The 18,467-nt window shown below is 45.7% G+C and overlaps 1 protein-coding gene across 5 annotated transcripts in view; it reads right to left on the reverse strand.

The window, feature by feature from the left end:
* The window catches only part of LOC130200590 (ELKS/Rab6-interacting/CAST family member 1-like), a 111,576-nt gene that overhangs the window by 37,738 nt on the left and 55,371 nt on the right, over positions 1-18,467 (reverse strand). For all 5 annotated transcript variants that reach the window (XR_008833041.1, XR_008833040.1, XM_056424995.1 and 2 more), the window contains 3 exons: positions 13,977-14,112; positions 11,842-11,973; positions 5,329-5,489 (listed from right to left, as the gene is read on the reverse strand). Coding sequence is in view for 3 of the 5 variants with exons in the window: in XM_056424995.1 (XP_056280970.1) it covers positions 5,329-5,489; positions 11,842-11,973; positions 13,977-14,112 (429 nt within the window). In the remaining 2 variants the exon portion in view is untranslated. The remainder of the gene's footprint in view (positions 1-5,328; positions 5,490-11,841; positions 11,974-13,976; positions 14,113-18,467) is intronic.

Consider the following 18,467-nt stretch of genomic DNA (forward strand, 5'->3'; position numbering starts at 1 on the left):
ATGTGTGCATGAATTTGTGTGGGAGGATGTATTTGTATGTGTGCGTGTGCATGTGTATGTGTGTGTGTGTGCATCTCCAAATGTTCCTCTTGGAGTGAAAGCTTCTCAGCAGTCATGCCGTCTCATTTGGTTTTGTACGTGACTGTGTGTATGTGTGTGTCTCATTTCTGGATGCAGCGTGCACTTTTTATGTTAGGGATGGGATAGCTGCCATGTGTGTGTGTGTGTGTTTGTGTGTTTGTGTGCTGTGTGCATCTTTTACTCGTGCCATCATACTGTTACTGTTGGCTTTCCGGCTGCAGAGCTGTTGTTCCATTGAAAACAAAATATTCGACTGCATTTACACAGAGGGACGCAACAACACACACACACACACACACACCCACACACACACACTATTGATTAGTTTCAGTATGCAGTGACGACAGAGAGAAATGCGGCCGGCCAGACCGACAGAAATCAGAGGATAATGACGTTTCCAGACAGATGAAGGCTCAGAATGGAGCGATGGGTGGTAAGAGGCAGAAGAGATGCAAATAATAAGGGATGGAAAAAAAGGTAAAAGGAGGGATGAAGGGAGGGATGGCGGAAGGGGTTTGAGGGTTGGACGAAGGCTGGTGTGGGAGATAAAACCCGGCAGCCAAGGAGAAATAAATTGAATTTATCGTGTTCACCTTGAGGTATCAGCCAAGGCTGTCGCTGCAGGAGGCTGAAGCAGCAACTCGGTGTCTCTACAGACTCTCTTTATACTTTAATTGTACATGCGGTGCAAAGCGGGGCGGGTTGTGTGTAAACAGGCTTAAAGTGTCCTCATCCTGGATGCTAAATGCTTCTTTTGGGCAAAAAGAACATCCTGTTCCAGGAAATCTCAGTAGATGTTGGCATTTTCAATGAATCCCTCGCCAGTACCTGATTTGTCACAGCCTGAGGCCGCCTCTCCCACACCGAGATTCCAACTAAAATATTGTATGTCTCCACTCAAGCAAACACAAGTAATGGGACTCACTTGGTTCCCTGGAAGCCCGGAAACATTTGCACGGCCAACACAATCGTCAAGTGCACCGCCGGCCTTCCTTCTCCACAGCAGGGTGTTTTCATTGTGTTTTCTTCTGTGGCGAAAGGCCTTCTTAAGCATCATTAACGTTACAATCTCCACGACAACCTTGCGAAAATAAATAGAAATCAGCATCTCGCCGTTTTGCGTGTCAGAGCATTCGCTGCAACAGATGAATTGTGAAGAGAAAAAAAACGTGATACGCATAGTTCTGGTGGGATGGTCAACATAATAACCAGTGAATTAGTGCGCAGTGTGAGGGAGGAGGACACGGCGCAAGTGGTCCCACATTCAAAATACATCGCAGGCTGAAAGATTGATGGATGAGCGGATGGAGCGAGGGAGACGGGAGAGGAGGTAATATCATCTCTTTGGGAGATCACGCAAATTCGTTGGCTCGACTCGGTTGTTGTTGGACAGCTGTCTTTCTCCTCTTTTGCTTTCCCTCCTCTTCTCTGCAGCATAAAAAAAAAAGTCTGCTTCTTTTCTTTCATTTTATTATCCTCCTCCGGCCCCCTCCCCACAAAACAGATTTATAACGCTTGCCCTGACCTCTCGCGACTCTCGTTTCTCCTCCTTTGTCAGTGTTGCCCCCCTTTTCCTTCTTGTTTTGTGTCTTCTCCGCAGAACTGTCCTCACGATGCCTTTTCTTTGACCCCTCGAATTACATCCTGCTGCTGCTTTACATGACATGTAAGAAACTGAAGATTTATTTGAAGATATCTTCCAAATCTTTGCATGAAATAGTCACTGTGCACTTTGACACATTTATAGCCAATCTTGCCCTGAACTGTATGCAAGTCTTAAACTGACCTGTAACGGAGAGACATGCATGTGTGCTATGAGGAGAGCAACAGAGAGAGAGAGAGAGAGAGAGAGAGAGTGGAAGTGAGAGAGAGAGATATGTGTTAAATGTCCGTAAAGCAGAACAACACAAAGTCAAATAAACTTTAATTCAGCCGCAGATTGGGATTTCAGACCCAATGCCTTGCTGTTACACACACACACACACACACACACACTGTCAGCACATTCCTCCAGCTGGCTGGGACACACACACACATACACACACACACCTGCATACTCCAAACACATGAACACACAGACAAAAACGAACATGTGCACAAAAAAAAAAATGTCTCAGTGTGTGATTTACGAGAGTGTGTGCGTGTGTTTACATGTGAAGGTCATTGCACATGATTTATCAGTGGGAAAGATGCATGTTGGCGCCTAGCAGGGCAGAGTATGTGTGTGTGAGTGTGTATGTGTGTGTGTGTGTGCATATGCCAATGCAGGAGTATTTACATGCTAATGGTGTGTATTTACATGTCACTGCTTTTATGTGCATATTATCAATATAAAATCAATACTTGATTTGTATATGAATACTTCAGTGTGTTCTTGGACACACACACACACACACACATACACACACCTATACATCAGGGACTCAACGTTAGCAGAGTGAAGACATATACAACCTACTGGTGAAAACTATGGCACAAAGATAGATAGACGCTCACAGAACTAAACTATGTGTGTGTGTGTGTGTGTGTGAGTCATAGAGAGAGAGAGTGTAAAGCAATGAGAGGAAAGGAAGGAGACGTACAGGGCGAGAAAGAGGGACATTATTCCAGCTGTATATGCTACATATTTCTGCCTGGGAGTGCGAGTGTGAACGTGTGTTAATATATTCCATGTCAAGAAACCTCTGAAACATGTCGTCTCATATATCATGTCTTACAGCAACATTAAACCGTACACCCATGTAAAACTGGGCAACAAGTCAGACATCAAAACCTCGGAGAGTTACGGCAGCCTGTGTGTGCAGAGACAGTTTCATCGGCATTACACAGAGATATATGACACACCTTCAACATGTCCTGTACACGGCAGAGGAAGCCAGAAGCACATGACGTGTTTTCTGACCAAACCCCAATGTCTTGTGAAAAATATGAGCGGTGGCGTAATGTACATTACTCACAGCGAGACGTCGAGCAGCTACCTGAAAAACGTGTGAATGAGTGAGAGCAGACACGAAAAAATACGCAATATCCTAAATATGTGTGAAGAAGGATCACGCGGCCGCCTGAGGAATGTCACGTGTTACGCGATGTAAGGTCGATGAATTGTGTGTGAGCGGCTGCAGGTGATGCAGGAGGAATTTCCAGTGTGTTTTGGCTGAGAGAACAACCAGAAGATACAGAGGAAAACAGTCGTAAAAGTAAACGGTGTGGACGCGTTGGTGGGACCAACTAACTGCCATCCTACAATCAATAAATAATATCTTAAAAAAACAATCTATATTGGACAGAAATACAGTTTGACCTGAGGAAGTAAATTATTCTGCAATACAAATGTATTATTCCAAAATACGCTACTAGAATAACATTAAAGAACGAGTGAGTTGTTCTCTACTTCATTTAGCCACTTTATGGTTATGTTGTGTCTTTGGCTCCTATATACAAGTACTGTGTTAAGAACTAAACAACTATATGTCAAATAAATAATTAGCAATAACATCGTGAACGCATTGGTAATAAAAATCGTGTCGCATGATGTCACCAGAGACGATCAGCAGGGTTAACGTTCGCTCTCTCTCTGGACCGTAGGTATGGTCTGTGTCTGGAAACACACGGTCACACCGTATTTTAGAGTTGGGCAGCGATGTTTAACCGCAACGGATTTGCACACACACACACACACACACACACACACACACACACACACACACACACACACACACACACACACACACACACACACACACACACACACACACACACACACACACACACACACACACACGAGCACAGTGGGAAAGTAAAGTTATAGTAGTTTAGATTGAAACATTCCCACAGGAGTTTGTGTGTGTGCGTGTGTGTGTGAGTGTGTGTGTGCACGTGTGTACGTTTTTGCGGGTGTGAAGAAGGATGCATGTGTGCGGCTGTTACATAAATATTCCTCTTGCCGCTTGTATTTTCTTTTCTTTAAAGGAACATTGGACAAGTCAGACGTCAGTAAATCAATCATAGTGTGCTTACACACATGCACACTCACACGTGCACACTCACACGTGCACACTCACACGTGCACGCTCACACATGCAAATTCACACACTAAAATAAGGCCACACATTCTGATGCGCTGATGCTCGTAATAATCACACGGGTCGTTACTCCGGCGATAAAACAGACTATAACTTGCTCACCTGGCCTGTGAATGGACGAGCTGCTGGACACACACACACTCTGTGTATGTCTCTCTCTCTCTCTCGCTCGCTCTCAAAAACATCAAGAAATGCAACGTCGGTAAAAAAACGCCGCGGACGGAGCGCGGGGAAGCTAAATCACAGAGCGTGCCTCATTTTCCCATCATGCCACGATAAAAGACAGTCCCACGGCGTGTATAAACCGGGCAGGACATGCGAACACGGACATTCTCCCTGGCTTCTATTTCAGCCCAGAGCGTCGTTCCACTAAATTAGACCTCGTCGTAAGCTCTCACTGAGGATGTAAAACAGCAGAAAATACCGGGAACCTTCGGACTGCTGGACTCCTCGAACCCTCAAAGCCGTCTATTAAAATGACATAAAAATGTTACAGCATATGTCTGCATATGTAATCAATCACATGAAGCGTTCGACAGCGGTACATGGTTATTGCATTAACACACGACTTACTTCTATGGCTTTAAAGTGGTGGAAAGAGGGAGGAGATAAAAGTGGAAAGGAGAGAGAGAGAGAGGGGTAAAGACGGGAAGAGAGAGTTGATGAGGTGTCGGTTGAAGAGCACGTCGGTGTGACCAGTGACCACCTTCCTGGATCACTGAGGCAACTTGGAGATATCATAAGACGGGCTAATTTCAGGGGAAGCGTTGAAGGTCAGACTTCACTCTGAGTGTCGATTGATCAGCCAGCTGGTGAACGCGGTCAGCGAGGAGGACGCGACACAGGGGCACAAACATTGCAAAAGTTGTCGTTTATATCTTGTATTTTTTTCCCCTCGCCATGATAACAACGCGGCTCGATGGATAGCGTGTCGGTCAGTCGGTCCGGACTGAAATATCTCGACAGCTATTGGATGGATGGCCATGAAACTGAGTGGAGGTATTCATTGTTCCCAGAGGATCACTCACACACTGACTTCATCTACTAACTCCTCTGAAAAAAAGTGGCGTGTTTGTGTCTTTGGAAACATGACAAATGGCGTTGGCGACGTTCAGCTGTTAAACGTGTTAACATGTATGGAAGTGATAAAATGTGTGTGTCTTACTTCATCTCCAGGACCTCCTCCAGGTGCTTCCGCCTCTCGGCCCGCAGAGAGGTAAGGTGACTTTCCCTCTCGGCCAGTGAGAGTTGAGTTGATGACAGTCGAGCTTTCATCACGTCCAGTTCCTGTTTCACCCTCTCCATGGCAACCAGCAGATCCTCCACCTGACACACACACACACATTGGAAGACATTTTAAACATGCCTTTCACTTGTTCCAACTCCTCCCTCAATCTGATATTGTTTTTGTTCCATATTCTCCTTCAACTTTCGCATTTGTTTTCAACAGATATCCCCATTAATGTGTATGTGTCGTCTCTTCCTCTCTCTCTCTCTCTGTGTGTGTGTGTGTGTGCATCTGACAGCTGCTGCGCTTTTGAAATGGTTTAATAATTTCTGTTATTACATGAGATCAAACATGTCATTTTCTTCTTCTCTGTGTCTCTTTTATGGCATCTGCCACCACTATAGCACACACACACACACACACATACACACAAACATACACACAGACACACACTTTCTCTTTTCTTTCTCTCTTGTCCCGTTATAAACTCCCTATTTCTCTGAAGTGTTGAAGTAGAACGAAAGGAGAGCTTGAGCGGCCGACTAGAGACAGAAGGATATTCAGGCTGAGAGAGAAGGACCATCACAACAATAAAAGTATTTCCTCCTCACATCTTAGAATTAGAATCAGCTTTATGTCCATGTATGTATGCACAAGCACATACATGTCATTTGATTCGGTTTCACTTCCACTATCGTCGTACGTACATGGAATTTACTAATTTACAAATAACAGGATAAATATATAACAGAATAACAGCATGTATGGACAATAAAAACAACAACAACAACAGTCTGTGCGTGGAAGAAAAGCTCAGGACTTAAGACGCTGGCTTTACGTCACCTCTGTCGTGATTGCCCTCTCTTCTGTCTCCCTGGGCCTTGCCAGGTGTTACAGTAGGGTGGAGCGTACCGCTTTTCTCTGCTGCTATCTCTACTCACATTGTTATACATTTCCAACTGTTTATTTCATGAGGCTGACGAGAGATGGAAAATGAAAATGAGAAAGGAACGGGGACGATAATAACACGTCATCTTTTCAGGAGACAACTCTTCTGTTTACTGGGTACATAACTCATTGATGAATTCAGGAATAAGTAAACAAATCAGTGAATAAACTTGTTTTGGTGCACTTTCCACAATAGCTGTAACTGTCTGCTGGCCTGCGGCAGGAAATGATGATGATTTGTGTCCCAAGCTGCTGTTCATTAAAATGAAAATGTGAAAAATTTGTTGAATGAAAAAAAAACGGTGAATAGTGAAGGCATGAATGAATGGCGGAGCGCCGGTGAGTGAGGATTGTTTTGTTACCTTTGACCACCTAAAGCCGGCGGTGGTGAACTCATGCATTGGAATGTGAGAGAGCTGCATACAAAAAAAGAGCAAAGAGAGAGAACGAGAGAAGAAGGGGGAAGTGGAGGTGACAGCGAGGGAGGAGAACAACAGGGATACAAAATGGGGGAGAGAGAGAATGAGACATAAATATAAGCGAAGGGAGGAAAGAGAATGAGCGCAGAAAGGAAGACAGTTGGACAGAGAAAGGATGCAGGCCGAGGGAAGGAGGGAGAAGGAGGATGAATGTAGGTAAGACGTGTAATAGAGGACAACATGAAGAGGCGATTAGGGCACAAACAAAGAGGATAAGGATAAATGAGTAAAACAAACACGCAGGGAGGAAAAGCAGAGAGGAGGACAAAGAGAAAAGTTGTAAAAGGGCTCAAGTGACCGGACGAGAGAGAGAAAGCAAAGTCGAACAAATGCTAAGCGGATGAAACGGAGAGATAAGCAGATAAAAGAGAGAGAGATACAGGCGGATAAAAGAGTGCCGACAGGGCGCAACAATGTCAGAAACATGGGTCGTGTTAAAAATGCTCTTTAGACAAGAGGAGAGGAGAGGAGAGGAGAGGAGAGGAGAGGAGAGGAGACTAAAATAAGGACAGAGAAAGGAAGAAGAGGGAAAGGAGGAGAGAATGGCCTTTGGCCGACATCAGAGATGTAGAGATTGAAGGTTTAAGGGACGGAGGGACACAGGGAGGGGTGAGGAGGGACAAGGCCCGGCTGGAAGAGGAGGAGCTGGAGGAGGAGGAGGAGGAGGAGGAGGAAAGCAACCCCTTCAGTCTCCTGAATGTGTTTGTGCGCGATTGTAATTTCAACTTTATTTTAAGAGGAAGAAAGAAAGACGAAGGTCATTGAGTTCAAGAATTAAAATGGCTAATGAAACGTGGAAAGCTGGAGAAGAGGACGCCTGTCTTCAGTTTGGTCTCTGAGGAGACAGATGGCGTGTGTCATGCTGTTGGCTCATTTCTCTGTCGCGCACACACACACACACATTTCTGCAGCGATCACACACACGGTCGTGACTCATGTCTCGCAGAAAAGGTTTCGTATATTTTCATGTGGTTGTGGTCAACCCATTTTGCCGGGCAAACCCATCGGACACACACACACACACACACACACACACCTATGCAGCCGTGTATCGACAACCTGTGTGTGTGTGTGTGTGTGTGTGTGAGCCGACGCCATAACAAGCGGTGTGCGTGCCTTTGAACAGGCCTTCCTCATTAAGGGAGGAAATGGTCCCTCCCCCTGTCACCGTTGTATAAATCATTACGTGAAAGAGTAATTGCAGCGACGGAGTCTCAAAACGGGAACACAACAATATTTATTTACAATTTACTGTATATAGAGACACGTTTCCAGTTAGAGAAACCAGAGTCGTGTCCATCTGGCTGCTGCTGAATGCGATGTTGTGCTGCGCCGCTGTTTAAAGAGCAGTTAGCACTTCTTTCCGCCATGTTTGCGTGTGCTCGGGGTTCTGCGTGTGCGTGCTGTTCTGTCCGTGTGTGTGTGCGTGCGCTGAGAGGCTGAGTTAGTGTTGTTGACGTTGGGTGAGGAGTGTGTGGCTGCCATCGCCAGCCGTCTCCTGCTTCCTCCCGCACTGAAGCGTTTTAACACCGGGACACACGACGCGTCTCTGTGTCTAATTAAAGATGCCACTTTGTCCTTTTTGAAGTTTTCCAATATAAATTCCCAAATTTACTGCCAAATTAAATTTGAAACCTTGGCACAATTACTGCAAGCAAATCGAGCCTCGGTTAGGAGGACGGACGTATTGGATGGGATTTCTCCATCTTTCTTTCACTTGTTCCAATCGTAAAAAAAAAAAAAAACTCTGATCGTCTCCCCGTCTTTGTTTTGTAGAATTGTAATTTACCCATAGTTTCCTACCGGATCAGCTTTTTTGGAACAAACGGCTCCAGGAACTACGGACCCACAGGAACTGAACTCAGGAACCTTTGTCCCTTTGGCACATTACTGTTTACCTTCCCGCTGGGTCTGAAGAACCGTGAGGATTAGGCAAATTAGTCTGATAATGGATAAAAAATGACGGCAGCAGCATTTCCGATGCGGAAACAAACAACACAGACTCATCATGTTGTTTGTAGTTACCTTCGCATTGAAAATGCCGGAAGGTTATGTTTTGATCGCCGTGTATTTATTTATTTATTTGTATGCGTGTTATTCGCAAAACTCAAAAAGTATTGAACCGAATCGCATGAAATTTGGTGGGATGATTGTTTATTATCCGGGGACCAGTTGATTAGATTTTGGGATCGATCGGGTCAAAGGTCAAAGGTCATGAACAGGTCAAATCTTCTTGAATCACATGGAATTTGGTGGGATGATTGGTTATTATCCGGGGACCATTTGATTAGATTTTGGGATCAATCGGGTCAAAGGTCAAGGTCATGGAAAGGTCAACATCTTTTTTTTACCATAGCACGATACATTTTTGTCCAATTGGCATGCAACTAATGCCAAAATGTTCATAATTCAATGCCCAATCTTGTGATATGCGAAGGTATGCGCTCTACCGAGTGCCCGTTCTAGTTACTGGCTGTATTAATGAAATGATGCAAAGGAGACCTGCAGAGGTGGAGACGGAGCCCGCTCCTCTCTCATCCAATCTGCTGAGTGTTTCACGCTTGTCTATTTCTGCTTTAATAGGCGACATAACAACCATGTAACAAATAGCGAAATCGGGAGTCGTCTGGAAGCCGAAGCTCTTGACTTTGACACCAGAGGCCACCGCTGCTTGTTCACCGTGTAAACTCAGCTGCGGACAAGCCGGAGCAGCGCTTGGGGGATCGGAGACGATCCCGGAGAGTTCATTGTTCATTGTTCGGAGTCATTGTTGGGCCGGCAACTTATCGGCAATGGACACTATGGCCGAGGAACTCGCTGGCTCCTCCAGCGGGAATGCGGGTGAGGTTCCCGAGTTCCTGAAATGGTTCCTGGGCCCTCAGGAAGATCACTGTGCAGTGAAATGTAGCTCAGCGAAAGTTCAGGCAGGAAGACATTGGGTACGGCTGGTTCATTCACAAGTCTTGCAGAGATTACTCCGTTAGCTGATTGGGGGCGGGCCCGATGAATGAACCAACCATTTAGAGGCAGCCCAGTTGGGTAAGCCTATCACAGCGTCGTTGGTAACACTTTAAAGTTGTGTTCTCTGCTGCTGTCAGTTGTCGTTTCAGCTCGCGTCATCACGACCCTCCTCCACCCCCGGCTCCTCCAATCGGCATTACGGCGACGCTTCTTCGACACCACCACCAGTGTCTGGACTCCATGTGGTGATTCTGCCTGCGCAGATATCAGCATCTCTACCCCTGGTTTATCCGACTTCAGGATGGAGTCCAATCGCCAAAAAGACTTTGCACTATTGCAATATACTATTGTAATAAATGATTGTTAAACTCTAAATACCCGTCTCTCCTGATTGAACTGGCTGTATGAGACTCATCTGTCCTCCCTTCATTTCAGCAAATGCCACAAAAATGACATGTTTATGTAAAAGTAAGGAGTAGCGAGCCCTCTGGCGGCTTTGTTCATCAGGAGCAAAGGAGGAAGTGAGCTTGATGTTATTCCAGAGCTCCTGTGTCAGCAGAGTGACAGGTTGGATGGATGTGTCAACACAACTCAACAGCAAACTAAACTAAGCTCAACACGACAGCAAGTCGGTTCCAATATTCATATTCTTCCCCCCGGCGTTGTCTCATGTGTATTTGTCCTCATTGATAAACATATCTCTTTGTTTAACGTGGGTGACTCTGGATGACCTGCCTCACGATCCCATTTACACACATTCTGTATCTGCGTGTTCATTGCAGCTGCATAACATTCCCAGGGTCAAACATCTCCACCTCCAAAATGCGATTTCTTTTTGGTTGCATCATTTCCTCAAACGTCAAACCCAAGCTGTCGTCTGCATCGTCTTGAACCTGATTTCCTGTGGCACCTTTGAAAAGCTCAGGATCTTGACTGGAATTTGAAATCAGGTTCTGTGAGTTCGAGCCGCGTCGCATCTTTGTGAAGAGATAATAATTAACTGTCTGCCTCCATCCGTCCATCATCTCCTTCCATCCATCTGCTTCTCTTCGCTCCAGGTCAGCCTCCCTAACTTCTGTCCGTCTGGAACTCATTCTGCTGCGGCGCCGGCGCTCATCAGCCGAGGCTCAGGGTGTGAGCGGTGAGACGTGTGTTTGCCTCTCTTCATGCGTCTGTCCAGAAGTAGCCCGCGAAGTAAAGGCCAACATTTGGAGGCAGTAATAACAATGGAGTCCTGCCGGTTTGCCAACAGCTACAGCGGGCCGTGTTTTCTCAGGGCAGCTTTCATCCTCACAGCCGACGCCTTTTTTCCCCCCACTTGTCAAAACCCATCCAGGCTCCGAGGAACAATTCCCATCTCTATGGCCTCGTTAAGTCACTGGTACCCAGGGGAGCAACACACACACACACACACACACACACACACACACACACACACACACACACACACACACACACACACACACACACACTCCCACACACACTCCCACACAGGTCTGAGGTTGAGTCCATTAAACCCCTCCTTTCTGAGCCTCCCTTAACACCACGAGGGGCTTTCCTACTGTCTCTATATAGATAAAACAGATTACAAATTGGACCGGTCGGGAATTTGCGCTCCATTTAAGAAAAAGCTGTTTGTGAGCTCTGGCTGAAGCAGACAAAATACAGGCTGTAAATAGAGATGTATTTACCTCTCCCCCAAATGAGGAGTGACTGGGCAAACACACACACACACACACACACACACACACACACACATGCAGCCACACCTGAATGAGCTCAGTTGGCACAGGGAAAATGCGTTGCCTCTGTTGGCATAGCAATGTTTAGCTATGTCAGAAAGAGTTCCTACGTTGCCCAAAGATGTCTGTCTGTGTGTGTGTGTGTGTGTGTGTGTTTTTTAATGCATCGTCAAATGTCCCAGAAAGACATAAAAGTGAGTACGTGTGTACTACGTGAACCAAACCAGTTAGAGGGGCGGGGTCACACATGTACTGGCTGGGGGTAAAGACTCTCCTCAGACATGCAAGCGGCACACGTGTGTGCGTGTGAGAGCCGGTACCTGTTTCTCGGAGTGCGTGAGCGCCTGCTCCTCGTGGGCGAGCACCACCTCCCTCTCCGCGGTGATCTGAACGCTTTCCCTCAGCGCCTCCTCCAGCTCCTCAATGCGCTCCTCCTTCTGGCGCAGGGAGTCCTTCAGAGACAAAGCAGCAAGGTCAGGAGAGCGGACACTGTGCAGCGCCGGGACCATCAGGTGATGAGTGCCGTGTTCACACTCAGAGTCTGCACCCTTGATAGCAACTCTTACCAAGGTAAACATGTCATGATAGTCATTTAATTACTCTGCAGGTATTTGGTAATAACCCAAAGAGTTGGAGAAATTGAACCTGATGTTATCGTAAGGTGAAAAATGATTGTTTTTTCAGTCCAGGAGAACAAAATTGTTCAAATGTTATGGCAATGCATCCAAAAGTCAGAAATGTCAGCACAAAGTTTGATGGCAGTCCTTCTAATAGCGGATTATTCTGGACTGAAGTGGTCCATGGTCCATCCCTCGAGCTGCTGACATGGCTGGAGATGCCAAAGATCGGATGGTCCCAGCTTCTCAAATGTCAGGATTTGGTTGATTTATGGCTTTAAAGTCATTATTTTTGGATTGTCTTATTATGATAAGCATGTTTCACTTTTTTCATAGAGCAGGCCTCAGAGTTAATTGTAGCCCTCGATACTTCAAATAAACAATATCTCATGGCTTGGGGTCGAATCCTACCTTTTTATGGAACCTTATAATTTGAGACCACGCTGGCCAGAAAACCAATTCACTTGCTTACAGAAAACCTTCTTTGATCTGACATCTTTCATATCTGACAGATCAGATTTCCATAACAGCAGCTTTCCCTGTCAAATCCTGCTTAACCAGTCCAAAAGGTTAACACCTTGGACACTGCTCATTACAGTGTATTGCTCTCAGTGAACTGGAATAAGCTGCAAAAGACTCACAAATTAGAGTCTGATCTCCATCTGCCTCAGAGGACTCTCAGGAATTCTCCACAACACACGATGCTGTTTCGAAGTAAAACGACAACATGAAGTTCCCACCACTTCCCCATGAAGAGCTTTTTTCCCCCTCTTGTCAGACTTCCTACTTAAATTAGAGTTGAATGCATACCTGATGGAGACGGAGCAGCGGAGAGAGGATGAGGCCTTCTCTGTGGCGAGGACCTCCAGGACATCTGAATCCTGCTCCTCATCCAACATGACTTGGTGTCTAGCTATGCACACTGAGATGGATCCTAATTACATTAAGTCCTCTTCTTGTATTGAATTCAATTTACAATTGACACACACACACACACACAGACAAACACTAGTTATGGTTGAAACCGCTGCAGCCTCTTAAGTCTGACTGACTCATAGCTATCAGGTCATCTCCGAACCACATGCACACACACACACACACACACGACAACTTCCAAACTCCTTCAACCAAAGATCGGTCAGAGCTTGAGGCCGCTGCTTGGCACAAACAGACACCCACGCGCAGAAAGACTGTGTTCATCTGCCTCCAATCAGAGAAGCCACTGGGGTTAACGATGACTGGAAGAGGAGAGGGAGGAGGCAAGACGAGGGGGAAAAAAGGAAAGGAGTTGAAGGGAAAAGGTGGAATAGAAGCCGGTGAAGAAATGCGAGTGCAACCGAGTCACGAGTCACAATCATCACCTCGTGGCCGCTCATCTCGTGGTCACTTGACGCCAACAACAGGCGATGAGGAGGTGCTCACAGGAAGCATTTCAAACCCACAGCATGCGCTCCGTAGTTCAGTGTGAGCGTCCTTTATTCCCCCTGTAATCACCTCCACCTCCCCTTCCCCTCCCCGACCATCTCTGTTTCCTCTTTTCCTCTCTCCACCATCTTCCATCTGCTCTGCCTGTCAATCATCCTCTTCGGTTACCCCCTCCAAGCTCTCCCTGAGCGAGTGTGTGTGTGTGTGTGTGTGTGTGAGCGTGTGTTTGACATTGCCTCAGGCTGCTCGCTGTCACAGTTGTCACCTTGTGATGAAGCATTGTTGTGAGAGCGGAACATATTCAAGGTAGGACGGAGAGAAGGAGGGAAACTTTTTCCCGTCTCACTTTTCTCCCCCTCTCCCCAAATCACTCCCAGCTTCCTCCTCCTCCTCTTCCTCCTCCTCCTCCATACCTGTATCTGCATGGAGCTCTCGTTCAGGTTGTCCTCTCTCTTCCGGGCGTCCTCCATCAGCTGGGCGGTCCTGCTCTTCTCCAGCTGCTCCTTGTGTTTCAGGTTGGCCACCTTCTTGGACTGGTCCTTCATCTGCCTGCACACACACACACACACACACACACACCGTCAGAGTCAATGCATCCACTTGACGCGGTGCTTTTCCCACCTTTTGTTGCAGATTACTTTTATGTACGTCTATTAAACACACCGCTGATAGTTGTACGCCTTAATGGGTTGTTTATTTTCACCATGACGTTTTCACTGCGAGTCACGCCATCGGTTTCTTTAAAAAAAGAGGATAAATGAGCTCCAATGATTTTGAATCGCCAACATTACGACCGCGAAACATTCAACATGAGAAAGTTGGTTGAAAAATGTCATTTCAACATGAATCCTACACCTTTCAATTCACACCTGCACCAGGATTTCTAAATCCTGTCGTCTTAACGTAATACAAGTGCAATCTAAAAGCAAGCGCTTCGAGGAAAATGTACCAAATTAGCCATTCTTCCTCCTCTGATATCACGTGAAAGAATTGTTACGGGTGCTATGACATCAAACAAAACGAAAAACCACAACGGGGGAAGCCGTGAGAAGTCACAGCTTTAAGGGCAGTAAACACCATCGCTGACTTCACACAGGCGCCCTCATGTATGCACACACATCCACCCGCATGACCTGCAGCCACGATGCCGGCAGCTGACGCTTCAGATGTAAAGTTGAATGAAACGGCTCAACGCTCTGACGAGCCGCTCTGAGCCGCACGATGCCGTAATGAAACCCCTCCGGACCAATGCGATGCGAACATCAGGGAAGGAATTCAATAAAATGCTACGAATTGACGACTAGATGACATTTAAGATTTTTCCACCGTGGGGAAGTATTTTCACAGAGGGATTACAGGGTAGAGGCTAAATCATCATCTGCGGACTGAAGGAGATTCCTCATGGGAGCAGCAGGTTGGGGAGATGGAGAAAGGGTTTAATCCCTGTTTAAGCCATTGTGGCTCCGTCACGGACCTATCAGCTACCACGGCAGCTTGACTTGATCAGGACCTTTCACACACACACACACACACACGCTCAGATGTGGACGGATCCAAGCGAATGCCAGCAAGGTTTTAACAATGTCTTCTGAATCACGACACGGTGAAAGACAAGCCAAACACAAAGGAGACGTGCGGAGGCGAGCCCACATACCGGCGCGGAGCCACCGGAGGACAAAACAAAACGGACTAAACTCCATAAAAGACATTACTTTTTCGCACTGTTTAAAAAGCCTGTGAGTCTTTTGCGCTCGCATTCTTTAAACGTCTGCTCCGCGCAAATGTTTATGCACGTGAGCGCGATCCTGTGAGCGTAGCTTTTTACAGGCTCGCAGACAAATCCATTTCCTTCACTCGCGGCGCCGCAGCTGCCGGTGAAAGAGCTGACCTCCGGTGACGGGAGTCCGCGGCCGGCTCTCGTCACACCAGCGGCGGAGCACGTGCACTCGTGGGAAATCAGTTTTTACGAGCCGCGCTCGGCACATTTTGTTTCCGAAGGTGTAAACAGGTTCCGATCGTCGACGTGACCTCTGACCTTCGTCTGTATACGACAAAGTTTGGAGTTCACGTCCACGCTTGTGCACTCCGACGATGTCACAGTGCGCGGCTTCATTTGTTTTATTACCTTCGCATTGAAAATGCAGAAGGTTATGTTTTGATCGCCGTGTATTTATTTATTTATTTGTATGCGTGTTCCTCGCATAACTCAAAAAGTATTAAACCGAATCGCATTAAATTTGGTGGGATGATTGGTTATTATCCGGGGACCATTTGATTAGATTTTGGGATCGATCGGGTCAAAGGTCAAGGTCATGAAAAGGTCAAAATCTTCTTTTTACCATAGCGTGGTCAATTTTTATCCAATTGGCATGCAACTAATGCCAAAATGTTCATAATTCAATGCCTAATATTGTGATATGTGAAGGTATGCGCTCTACCGAGTGCCCTTTCTAGTTTCCCTTGCTTTACTTCTCTGAGTGCAATCTTCTGTCTGAAGCCATAAGAATATAATGTTTATTTGTTTACATCTAGAGGGATGTGCATATTCTAGCGTCCAAATATTTTATAACACCCCCCCCCCCCCCTCCCTCTCTTTCATATTTCTTGTCCATCTAATCCACACACTTTCTGCTAAACTAACCCAACGTAATGGGAGTAATCCATCAAATGGCTTTTACATCAGTATCAATGCCAGAAAAGTTGAAAAATGATATTGGCACAGGATGGTAACACAACATCTCGTATGGGTTTGCTAAAAGGTCCAGGGGGCCCAATTCAGAGCCATCCAGAGAAACCTGGGAGGCTGGAAGGAAACTGGGGCCAAGACCGCTCCGCAGCACCTGGGCGTTCACCGCTCACGGAATAATAATCAGTGTTCGGCTGCCTGTGCAAATGCGTTGCGTTTAAACTATTGTTTCTGCATGCGTTTGAAAGGCCTTCATGCAGATCACGTTGCGTCATTATCACAACCAAATGTGGTTCCGCTGTGAAACGGGGAACCAGATGAAGTTCTGCATGCAGTCAGACTCATTACGGGGCTGTTGTCTTCCTTTTGATCTGTTCTGATTTCTGAAAGTGGGACGAATGTTAATATTTGGTAGCGATTTTGCGCGCTGCGTGTGCGTGTAACAGGTCATAAACAGGCAGGAATGTTCCGATTGGAGAGTTTCCAGGAAGCTTGAGCCATCTGGTTCGCTCTCTGAGGTTTCCCCCCTTCATGTCACATTGACTGCATATATGTGAGTATATGTTCACGTGGAATAGACTTTTCCTTTGCAATGGTTCCTTTTGACTCAACACTCAGTTCCCACTTCCCTCTCTTTCCTCTTTTTGATAATGCTTAACGCTCTTTTTGCGTAACCCCACCTGCTCGGGTCACTGTCACTCGCGCGTTGGCATCAGACCGGCGATGGGCTCCGCCTCCTCTCATTGGAATGTTCCTGCTCACGGAGAACTTTCCCACCATGTATTTGCCCCTTTAAAAAAAAAATCTTTTGCATGTTGCGTTATGTTCGTTTGCATGAAAAGCTATTATTTACTTGCATCGGACCGATGTACGAGGACAAATATACTTCGCCTCAGTGCTCCCCTTTCCTCTCCGTTTTCTCCACTCACTTCTTCTCCAAATGCAACATTGCTCTTTCCTCTGGATGAAATATTTTCACCAGACCATGGACCATTTCCTCTCTCCTTTCCTCCGCCTGATTCCTAACACTCCCTCTTTTGTCACTTCCATCTCCTGTGCTTCACTTTGCCTCCTCTTCTTCTACTCTCTAAAAAATATAAAACAATGAATGAATAGTACTGCAAAAAAAGATTTTGTTTGCCTGATTGGGTGTTATTATTTTCTCAATAATGGTTTTCCACATTCATATGAATCTATGGTAACATGACATTAATCAGATGTGATGCTGAAGGGAAGTTTTTATTAAGTGAAGCAATATATGATAATAATATAACAATGTCTGCACATCCCATATTGTATGATATATGGTATGCATAATACTAAGAGTATTATATATATATATATATATATATATATAATACTTATAGTCGATTAAAAACAAGATTATTGTGCACTATGACACATTGATCTTTGTCATTATATGTGATGTCAGTTACCCCTCTTGTGTTGGATTGAATTTAGAAAAATAAAAGTACCCCATTAGAATTACATATCCATCCTGTGTGTGTGTGTGTGTGTGCACGTGAATGTCTGTGTTTTGTTCAAAGGCCATATTTATTGCTGCATAATTATATCAAATAGATATATTCTACATGTATTATGCATATTTCCCCATCCTGCTCTATCTTCTCATACATTAATATCTTTAAAAAGATTTTGGGATGTTGACCATATTTTAAAGCAAAGTGGGTTGACTTTAAAATAAGAACCAAAGGATCTGCTAGAGTTCTGGAAAAGGTAGGAGAAAGGAGAATATTTCTTGATTATTATGTAACTGTGAAGTTCTGACTTGGGTTTCTCCCGTCTGACATCACATGTCAACCCAGTCCTTTCTTTCCTCTCTGTCATGATCAACAGACCATATGATGGGGATAGTGTTTTAAAAGTCTCACTCGTGGCTCTATACATGTTTAATTAAATAAACGCTTGCATTACTTTTGCTGCATTAAAGTTGATGGCTGGGCTTCGTGGCGGCAAAGTGCCATTTGAAGCTGTTTTAATATGTAAAATACTTCCGTCACTCTGCCTCTGAAACCGCTTTCAACAACTGCTGCAAACCGCCGGAGGAGGCGGGACCACAGGAGAGTAACGCTGTAAACACACACACAAGTGTGCAGCAAAACCCCATCTGAACACGCACACACACACATGCAGAGAACACACATGATGATAGTGTGAGGTACACACACACCTACACACACACAGTAGGTGCTGTCAA

This window comes from Pseudoliparis swirei, chromosome 10 (genome assembly GCF_029220125.1).
Source record: "Pseudoliparis swirei isolate HS2019 ecotype Mariana Trench chromosome 10, NWPU_hadal_v1, whole genome shotgun sequence".
NCBI lineage: Eukaryota > Metazoa > Chordata > Actinopteri > Perciformes > Liparidae > Pseudoliparis > Pseudoliparis swirei.